Genomic DNA, 9965 nt, shown 5'->3' on the forward strand with positions numbered 1-9965 from the left:
ACCCTAGCGTGCCCCGGAAGGGGGCGTAGCCCCGCGGGGCGCACTCGCGTTCCGGAAAGGCGGGCGCTTCCGGTTCCGTTGACATGGCCGGCTCCTCTGCGGAAAGCGTACCTGCCGCTGCGGTGGGCGGGAAAAGGCAGCAGTTCGGGAGCCGGTTTCTGAGAGACCCGGCGCGCGTCTTCCACCATAATGCCTGGTAACCGCCCTGCCCCTCGCCCAGCCTGCGGCTCTCCCTCTGTCCCGCCGCCCCAGAGCGCTCCGAGAAGCCCCTGGCCGCTGGCCACGAGTCCTGCTGCCCGCCTCCAGGCGCCCTCCTCCCAGGAGAGGGGCGTGCGGGGCCAGCCGCTCACCCGAACTTGAGGCCCCTAAGCTGCCCGTTTGATTTTTGTAGGGATAATGTGGAGTGGTCGGAAGAGCAGGCCGCGGCGGCGGAGAGGAAAGTGCGGGAGAACAGTTCCCAGCGGGTGTGTCAGGAGAAGCAAGGTGCGCCCGGGTGGGCCCGCAGTGTTGTCGACACCAGCGTACCGCGGAACGCGCCGTCCGGGAGAGGCTGCCAAGAGCCTTTGTTACTGGACTGAACCGAACTCGCGGGTAGAACGGGAGAGGGAGCGAATGGCAAGGATGGAAAAGGGCTGCATCTTAAAATATTGATAGGGTTGGTTTTGTTTGAGGGTTAACTATCTTGATAACTATTTTCTAGCTTAATTTTCTAGGTTAAGGCTTCAGTTGACCAGAGCTTTATTAATAGGACTGGCCTTTGGCAACCGTGCAGTCACAGGATTGTCGTAGAGGATGTGCTTTCTACATGTGATCACACCTTGCCTTAGGGAATGTTGCCACTGAAACCAGATTCAAGTGATCACATTCTAAATAGTGTTGGGGGAGGTAGCTAATGACTTGGATCACGTGTCTTTCCCGGCTATGATGGCTGTCAGGATTTAGGGTATCCGCCAAGCAAAGATGGGTGAAGCAAATAAGCAGTGGAGAAAGTGGAGATGAGTCTGGCCCAAGAAAAAGAGGCCGCTTCTGGAGAGTGGATGATTTCACTGCAGAGTATTGCTAGATACTTAGTGACAGGTGGGCCTGTGTCCTAAGAGGCATTGAAGGTAGGACTAGAAACTGGAGAGTAGTGCCCACTGAACAAGTTCCATGTGACAATTAGAAGATTCCAGATACAAAATGTTCGCTCAACATAGTTTGACAGAGATGAGATCAAAGCCAGTTAAGAATTGGAAGGGATTTTGCAAATCATATAGTCTAATGTCTTCATTTTACAGTTAAAGAAACATGGACCACAGGACATTAAGGGCCTTACCCAGAGGTAAGCAGCTAGTTAGTAGTAGCAGTGGTGAAACTAATATCTACTTCTTAGGTTTATATTCTTTCTGCTACAGTAGTCAAGGCTGTACATTGGCAAAGAGTAGAAAACAAATCTAGTACTGCCTTGATCACCTTAAACAACAGCTTTCTTTTAAATAGTCCACACTTCTCTAGTGTCTCCTGTCTGCTGTCATCAGAACTCATTTGAAGACATTTTCCCCCCTTGTCAGCATTTTCTATTTTCTTTCTTTGTTTTCATTTTTAATATCTTCTAGTAGTATTCAGTTCATTTCTGAGCTCCACACTAAAGAACTCAGAGAAATGTCTTTAAAGAAGAGCTGCTCTTGTCATACCATTGAGTTCACATGGGCAACAACTGAAAAATAACTAGGATACTTAACTTGTGAAAGAGAATATTTAGAGGGGGAAATAACTGCTCTTAAATACAAAAGAGTTTTGTGTGGCCCTGAGAAATAGTAGGGCCTTTTGACCAAAACGGATTGGAAAGATTTTTTGCTCAATGTGGTATATTCTTATAGTTAAGAACCATCCAAAGATGTGGGTGGAGAATTGATAGTAAGCTTCCTGGCAGAACTTGGATCCCTTGGGAAGGACAAGATAAAGAGGAAAATCAAATATGATAGGCAGTAGGACTAAATGACCTCCAACTCTGAGACTGTGGCTCTACTCGAGTATACTTATAGTATAAAATGACATTTCTCAAAGCAGGATGATAATTGACATTGGATGAAAATGGAATGTTGAGAAATGGTTCTTAAATTCTTCTTTAATAAATATTTACAGTTGACTATGAGCTCAATGCCCACAAATATTGGAACGACTTCTACAAAATCCACGAAAATGGGTTTTTCAAGGACAGACATTGGCTCTTTACTGAATTCCCAGAGCTGGCACCTATCCAAAATGAAAATCATTTGAAGGATTTGCTCTCTGAGAACAAGAGTAGTGAAGTACATGAATGTAGGAGCCCTGAGGATGGACCTGGTTTAACAACAGAAGAGCACAATTGTTCTTCAAACAGCCTTGGACATAAAACACAGGCACCTCCTGTGGAAGAGAGTGTGATTCAGAAACTCAGTCACCTGGAAATCTGTGCTGATGAGTTTCCCGGATCCTCAGCCACCTACCGAATACTCGAGGTAACTTCTCCTTACTGTCCTGGTAGCAAGGTTAGTGAAGCTGTTGCACTTTACACAGGGTGGTTCAGAGAGGCTGACCAAAATAGTGACATGTCTGATGGAGCTAACTAGAAGTTGGCCTGGAATCACCTCTCTTTTTTTGAATTAACTAAATGCCCTAAATGCAGACCAGATATCTCATGGTCATGACAGACAAAGATCACCTGAGGTGCTACCTAGGAACACATCTGAAAGTTGTAGCATCATGCTGCACCTGCCATCTGGAAAAGAGTCCCAGGTCACAAGACAACTTCTGTTATTTCTCTTCCAGTTACAAGATGGAGAGGTTAGTTGGCATGGTGCCTGCTTCCCAGGCATGGGGGAATTCTTGTCTTCTGAGTTGCAGTGGTGGGGCAGAGGCAAGGCTAGACCTAGAAAAGTGTCTAGGTGGGTCCTGTAATGGAAATTCACAAATTGGTGATTACACACTCCACTGGAAACCGATTAGCCTTGGGAGTGAGTCCTATGGTTTGACCTTGTACTTGTCCCTTACCCTCCCCAAGCAGAATGGGACCTCTGCCTCAGAGTTAGGGGGATTAATTGAGATGATGTATGTAAAAGGACGAAGAATAGTGTCTGGCACACAGTCAGCCCTTAGTGAAAGTGAGGCCTTTTTTTCCAGACCATCTCCTTTCTGCTAATGAAAGTCTGTGTGCTTGTCTTTGACGGCAACCGCTTTAAGGGTTCCTATGGTCAGGGTCAAGGAATGTTGTGGGTACTGTTTAGCTCTGGTCACTACACCTGCCCTATGAGCAAGGCTTTCTACTCTTGATTATTTTTCTAACTTCAGGGGATTAATTCTTTGGAAAGTTCTGTGATTAATAGTTCATTTCTGTCTGCAGGTTGGCTGTGGTGTGGGAAACACAGTTTTTCCAATTTTACAAACTAATAAGTAAGTATGTCGTAAAGTTTAACTGTATGATAGCGAAGAGGAGAAAAGCAGGGAGTTACTGTTTCCCAAAACTCTTCATCAAATTGCTAACTGGTTTATTGGGAACCCTGGGTTATGGGAGATTCCGATGTTTCGTTATCTTATAGATTGTTTTGCTTTAATTGGATTTGTAAGTTACCTTTGTCATCAGGAAATTAATGAAGGTTAAAACATGTTACATTGTTAATATATGGTGCCTTGATTTTTAACTTCACAGGAAAGAATTGGACATGGTACAGTTTGTAATCTAATTGTTCTGCTGGTTTTTTCCTGCCCATTTCAGTGATCCAAGACTCTTTGTTTACTGTTGTGATTTTTCTTCTACGGCTATAGAACTGGTTCAGGTAAGTACAGTGGCTCCTATCAGTAATTTTCACTAACTAGAAGGAAAGGGTCTCCTAAAAATAAAAATCAAGATCTCTAGCTATTTTCTTATTGTACTGTGATCAAAAAGTAAAAGATTTACTGAAACATCTTGGAGTAGAGGAAAGGGCCAGACGTGAATGTATAATCTGCCACTTGCCAGCTCTTGACCTCGCTAAACTTATGTTTTAAGGATTGAAATGAGATGATTGTTTCAGTCAGGTTTCTCTGAGCTATAAATCACAGAAACTCCAGACATACAAAATCTAGACAAACTCAGCCAATTAAAGGGAATGCCATAGAACTCAATGGCATAAAGTATAACCAGGAGTGGAGCTCTGTGCTGAAAAGGTGTCACATGCCAAGGCTTACTGGCTGGCTGGTGAGACATTGCCTCCCCTCCTGTCACAACAGGTCCCTCGAGTTCATGTTGTCTTTTCTCGCTGCTCGCTGCCCACTGCCCATTTGCCTTTGTTTTCTCTTTGCAGACCAGCTCTGTAGTTGGCTTTTCATTACTTTGCACATGGTCCCAGCATGCTTGCCCCTCCCAGTCACTTACAAGTTCACCCGGTTCAGGTATTCTCAGAATCACCCCAGAAGACTGTGTCCCAATTCCAGGCCCCAGGAAGAGTCTTGTTGGCCCAGGCCGGCCGATAGTCTACCTGCCATGTTTCAATTAGCTGTGGCCAGTGAGGAATGAAGGCACATTTTTGGAGAAAAGAAATGAGGAAAGGGAAGTTACTCAAAAATGTGTATTATAATCACATATAATGCTCCAAGCACAGGAGTTCAGGAATTAGTTACTCTTAAGGATCTACACCAGATGACTATTGAGGCTTATCTTTCGTTAGTTTTATGATAATAAAATATAAGTTAAATTTTCCACATCTAGAGAAAAAAAAACTTCCTTGGAGAAGGCTATGATCTGTGTAATATAGTTGGGTTAGGAGCTGTTTAAAATCATGCTTTTCAATATTTTGTCTCTCTCCTTAATGAGGTTTTCTTTTCCTTTTGATTACTTACTTTCCTAATCACTTTCCAGTCCTCAGATCTAACTGTGCATCAGAGTAAAAAATAAAAGTAGAGGTATTGGGAACATTCCATTTTAAAAGCACCAGTTATAGTCCAGAGGCTGTTCCCTAGAGTTGTTCTTAGCCTATCGAAAGAATGTGTGCCATAATGATTAGATCTATATTCCTCAGAGGGACGTAGCTACAGTTGCTCTTGAAGCAGGGTAAGCTTTCCTTCAGAGTATGTGAGCATTTTCTGACTTGTGTGCTTCTCTTCCTCCTGTCTGCAGACAAATTCAGCATATGATCCTTCTCGGTGTTTTGCCTTTGTTCACAATCTGTGTGATGAAGATAAGAGTTACCCAGTGCCTAGGGATAGTCTTGATATCATCATCCTCATATTTGTTCTTTCAGCAGTTGTTCCAGACAAGTAAGTTTTAGGTTCCTTAAACAGCATAACAAAAACAAAGCTTTGGTCAGGGACCTTAATATCAGAGTTCAGCCTTAAATTAAAAGGGCTTTCTGAAAGACACAAAGAAGCCCCTCCATCCAAGGGAAAGAGCATCTCAACCATTTACCTATATTTGTCTTGAAGTTCAACTTCTGTTTCAGCCTCTAAACCTCTGCTTATTGACTGCAGTGGTTGGTTCCTCTTTACACTGTAATAATTTAATATCACCAAAGGATGTGGAAGCAGCCTTTCTTGGGTGTGTGGGGACATCCCCTGTTGATAATCTGTTTGCATGTTGTAGAACTGTGGATGCCACAACTGTTAGATATCTAACACCCCATTGACCTTTTTTATTGCTTTGAATACATCATGCTTATTAACAGCACAAAATTTACAGTGAAGCCTAACCCAGGTTTTCTCTCATGCTGACGTTCTTTTGAAAACTGCAGTACAGGAAAATCAAACTTCCATAGATGAAAAGTCAAATGCTGCACCCTAAAAAACACTGTTAAAGCCTCACAGACATAGGCAGCCAGTCGTCCTGATGAAATACTGTCTTAAGGAAGCATTGCCGGCCTGAGACCCAGGGAAGTGATGGATTTTCTCCAGCCACACTTCCTCTAGAACAGCATTGAGTCATCTGACCTGACGGGGTTGTGAGTGTGAAACAAAGGCAGGTGGAGGATGGCCCTAAAGGCCTGGCATGGCTTTAAACATTTATAACTTCAGAAGTTCAAATGCTGCAAACTTTCAAAAACTTCCTTGGACTGAAACAAAACATTAAAATTAAAATTTCATTATTTAATATTCAAGCAGACTTAAACATTTTTTTTGCAAGTTTGTAGGATTTATATTTCTGAAGTTACTAAACCTGTGCAAGACTGTCTACATGGAAAATGCAGTCCGGAAATGTAATGCACTCTGCCCACAGTAATCATTTGCATACTGACTGTCACTGTATACTTGAGGTTTGGTCTGCACTTTAACAAATGGAAAAAATACAATCTCTGCCTTCAAAGAGCTTGGGCCTAGTGGAGCAGGCAGATGAGTGAACCAGTATTCCCCACACCAGCGGTCAGGGCTCCGCTCAGAGAGCCCCAGGGGCACAGGGCAGGGACGGCTTCCCTGTGAGGCAGCCCCAGGAGTAGGAAGTGAGCCAGGCGGGAGGGTATGTACTTCTCCTCCACTGACCCCCTCCTGCAGAAGCAGCTTCTCAGGCCTCTTCCTAGTGAAGGTGGTGGATCATGGCTACAGTTGTGAGCAGACGGCACATCACAAGTTTGGGCACGGGTGCCCATTCTAACTGAAGCAAGAGCAGAGGAGCTAAGGTTTCAGAGTATATTATGTCCCACTGGCTTTTCGGGACTTGCTATAAGGACAAGGAACCCTGTCCTTAAGGAGACCTGGTCTTTGTTCCCTCTTACCCGACAGGGTGCAGAAGGCTCTCAACAGGCTGAGCAGGCTTCTGAAGCCCGGAGGGATGATGCTTCTGCGAGATTATGGCCGCTATGACATGGCTCAGCTTCGGTTTAAAAAAGGTATTTTGCTGCAATGATTAAAACCATATCTGATGGCGTCATCAGAACGGGAACTCTAGAATTATAGCCCACATATAAAGCCATGTAATACATGACAAAGGTGGTATGTTTTTGAAGTTTTGTGTAATCTGGGTTTTAAAGAAGTCTTTTTAACCAAGATGGCTACTTCTAGAGGAGCTGTTTTTAGAAAAATACATTTGATTATATAAATAATTTTAAGTGTGGTATGGCAAAAGATATTAAAAAGTTAAAAGACAAGGTTTTGGTGTGTACAACAAAGACTGCATATCTGTGCTCTTCAAGGGGGCTGTGGCAAATTGATAAAGAAAAGGTCAGTGACCCGCCCATAAAATGGGGAAGGAATATTTTAGAGTTGATTCACAGAAGAGCATATCCAAATGGCCAAAAACAAAACTTTAAGGAAATAAAAATAATAGTACCATGAGATGCCAGTTCATAACCTGTTGCTGGCCAGTTCAAAGAAAGAGAAATGTTCTTTTATTATTCGTAGAAATACTAATTATTTGGACCTTTTTTTAAGTACACTGGTATTGTTTATTCAGCCCACCAGTCTGTGGGAATTATTCAAGAACGAGCACATATACGTAAAGCAAAATCCTGGAAACAAAGTGAATGCCTCTCAATTGGGGAATGTTGTGTCTGTCATGAGATAGACCCTATACCACTGTTCTCAGAGGGGTTTCTATTCCGTATTACCAAGTGAGAAAGGCAGTATAAGGTTGAGTATTTTGAATTTAGTCCCACATATAACAGGGGCTGGGGAAATATATGTAAGTAAAGCAAGTAAGATTATATTGATATTCAAGAGGTATAGAAAGGATTACACATCAGTTAAATTGACATTAGGTCGGGGGAGCTTAGCAGAACGGAAAGAGTATCCATGGTGAAAAAAAAAAGTTTCCTTAAACTTAGCTATATTGCTTGATTTTTATTTATTTAATTTTTATAAAGAAACTATGGTGGTTATTTGATCACAAGGGGCAGTGGGGAACAGAACACTAGAACGGGGGGCTGAGAAATCTCACGTGTTACTTAACACTGAAGTTTGATTATTCCCTGGGCTGCTCTCCTGCAAAGCACCATTCCTTTGTAGGAGAGAAATTGCAAAGTACCAAGGGTAACCAAGAAAGGAGTCCATTCCCTGCCCAACCAGTGATAACGGTGGTGCACGTGTGATTGGCAGTGAAATTCAAAGAAGGGCTTTAAAGTTTCTCTGATTTTTGCCACATCACTCTACAGGTCAGTGTCTATCTGAGAATTTCTACGTGAGAGGTGATGGCACTAGAGTTTACTTCTTCACACAAGGTATGAAAACACTTATCTCGATTTATGCTAGCACTCCCCAGAATACCAGGCTAGCTGTTCCTCAGGTTGTTCAGAAGTAAAGCCATCTGGCCTCTCCTGCCTTCTGCCGCCTTTGCCTGCCCTTCTCCACCCGACACCCAGCCCGCCTAAACCGTTCACTCTTCTCCGCACAGGCTCAGCTTGTGTGAGCGTTCAGTCCTCCACCCTGCTTGTCTGCTCTGCTGTTCCTCCCTGTCACTCTGTCCAGAATGGGAAACTGTCCACTTTGCAAGTTTCCAGTACAGCTGTTTGACCATCTAAGTGGTACTGCACCTTAGGGGCACCAGACTCGGGGTGAACGCATCGCTCAGGAGAGCGACCCGGAACTACTTTCCTTTGCTGCTGCTCTGCTGTCTGTTCCCTCCCTCGCGGTGCCTTGTGACAACTCCATTCCTGGGCCCTTTGTTGGGTCACTTGCTTTTTTGAGCCTTTGGTTAAAGTGATGGAACCTCTTCCCTTAGAAAAGTGACTTCGATATACACATAGGTAGTTTTTGCCTGTAATTTTAAGGTGTCCATAGAGCCCTTCTTGAAAATTCCTCCCCATCAGCTGACTTAAGGAAGCTGTCCCTCTGGGATCCAGGTTGCCCTTCCCGGTGGTTTGACTCCCCCTACCTAAATGTGAGCTTGCCGTTACCAAGCTGCTACTGCATTTATAACTAAGCAGCCCTGTAAAGCTACTTTAACTATGTAAATAATGACAGCAATCTCATGGAGCCCATTTAACATGGGAAATGGTAGATACATGCTTTTTCTTCAGTGGAGAGTATATGAACATCTCTTTTCTAAACTAGATGAATTGGACACACTTTTCACTACCGCTGGACTAGAAAAGGTTCAGAACCTGGTGGACCGCCGACTGCAGGTGAACCGGGGGAAACAGCTGACAATGTACCGAGTTTGGATTCAGTGCAAATACCGCAAGCCTCTTCTGTCCACGTACCGAGAGACACCTGCTCCTGACATGTGAGCTCATTGGGCCCAAAAAGAACATCCACAAAAGGTGTCTTGTCGGTGTAGGACAATTTCAAGGATTCAAACAGACTGGAACCTTGAACCTAAGAAAAATTACTTTTTATCAAGATTCTAACGATTGGGCTTCATATTTGTAAAGGCCTTTAATGTATACCTGAAAGCCCTTTAATGTATAACTGAAATGTTCATGGGAATCATTAATTTAAAAGCATCAAGAGTTTATTTCCCTCTGAAAGTATTATATATGATAAAGTGTCATTTGACTGTAAGTAACATTTAATTATCTGGGAATTCAAGTACCTGGGCTAGATGATTGATACATACGAAGGTGAATAAAGGTCTCATTCAGGAATGGGGGAAGCAAGTGGGAAAGAATCATCTGTTTTTGGTTGTTTTCCCAACTCAAAAATACCACTTTAAAGAGCATCAGGATGTGTCTGTATTAAGTATTTGGTTGTGGTCTCCACTTGGCTCTTAGTTCCATGGAATTTTAAGCATTGTTCCCCCCTTTAAGTAACCTGTGTCTAAAAAATTAAAAGGATCTTCACTTTTAGAAAAATTGCCTGATTTTTTTATTGTACCCTTAAATGTTTGATGCAAAAGGAATTAAAAACTTTATTTTAGCCTCATCAGTTCACTTCTGAGTTGGCTACATTTTTTCCTGTTCTGCTTTTTTCCAGTTACTACTTAATTTATATGGTGTATTTTTAATTTTACCAAATGAAGAATTTTAATTTTGGATTTTCAACTCAGATATTCATAATTATTTTATTATTTTAGTTATACATGTGAAGATGTGATAAGATACAAGCAA

General features: G+C 42.8%; 1 protein-coding gene across 4 annotated transcripts; it reads left to right on the forward strand.

Annotated features, from left to right (window-relative positions):
* The first annotated feature begins 41 nt into the window (after positions 1 to 41).
* On the forward strand, positions 42 to 9710 carry METTL2A (methyltransferase 2A, tRNA N3-cytidine). 4 transcript variants are annotated; one of them, XM_036899839.2, is made up of 10 exons: positions 100 to 196; positions 392 to 591; positions 1278 to 1321; positions 2125 to 2480; positions 3362 to 3411; positions 3734 to 3794; positions 5114 to 5253; positions 6706 to 6812; positions 8073 to 8138; positions 8971 to 9710. In XM_036899839.2, exons 3-10 carry the CDS (start codon positions 1288 to 1290, stop codon positions 9144 to 9146), a joined length of 990 nt encoding a protein of 329 aa, XP_036755734.2. In that variant the 5' UTR covers positions 100 to 196; positions 392 to 591; positions 1278 to 1287; the 3' UTR covers positions 9147 to 9710. The 4 variants fall into 4 exon arrangements, 3 of the variants coding, with proteins under 3 accessions (XP_036755732.2, XP_036755734.2, XP_036755735.2); XM_036899840.2 differs by having other exon boundaries at positions 118 to 196; positions 392 to 483; XR_005027609.2 differs by lacking the exons at positions 1278 to 1321; positions 8073 to 8138 and adding an exon at positions 7927 to 8072 and having other exon boundaries at positions 42 to 196; positions 392 to 483; positions 8971 to 9140.
* The last annotated feature ends 255 nt before the right edge of the window (positions 9711 to 9965 follow it).

Source organism: Manis pentadactyla, chromosome 4 (genome assembly GCF_030020395.1).
Source record: "Manis pentadactyla isolate mManPen7 chromosome 4, mManPen7.hap1, whole genome shotgun sequence".
NCBI lineage: Eukaryota > Metazoa > Chordata > Mammalia > Pholidota > Manidae > Manis > Manis pentadactyla.

What these genes read in the sequence shown, in the direction of transcription:
- METTL2A (XM_036899837.2), top strand. Translation starts at nt 84, where the DNA reads ATGGCCGGCTCCTCTGCGGAAAGCGTACCTGCCGCTGCGGTGGGCGGG. An exon ending in GTCTTCCACCATAATGCCTG is followed by an intron (nt 197 to 391) that starts GTAACCGCCCTG and finishes TGATTTTTGTAG; the next exon opens with GGATAATGTGGAGTGGTCGG. An exon ending in CCAATTTTACAAACTAATAA is followed by an intron (nt 3,412 to 3,733) that starts GTAAGTATGTCG and finishes TGCCCATTTCAG; the next exon opens with TGATCCAAGACTCTTTGTTT.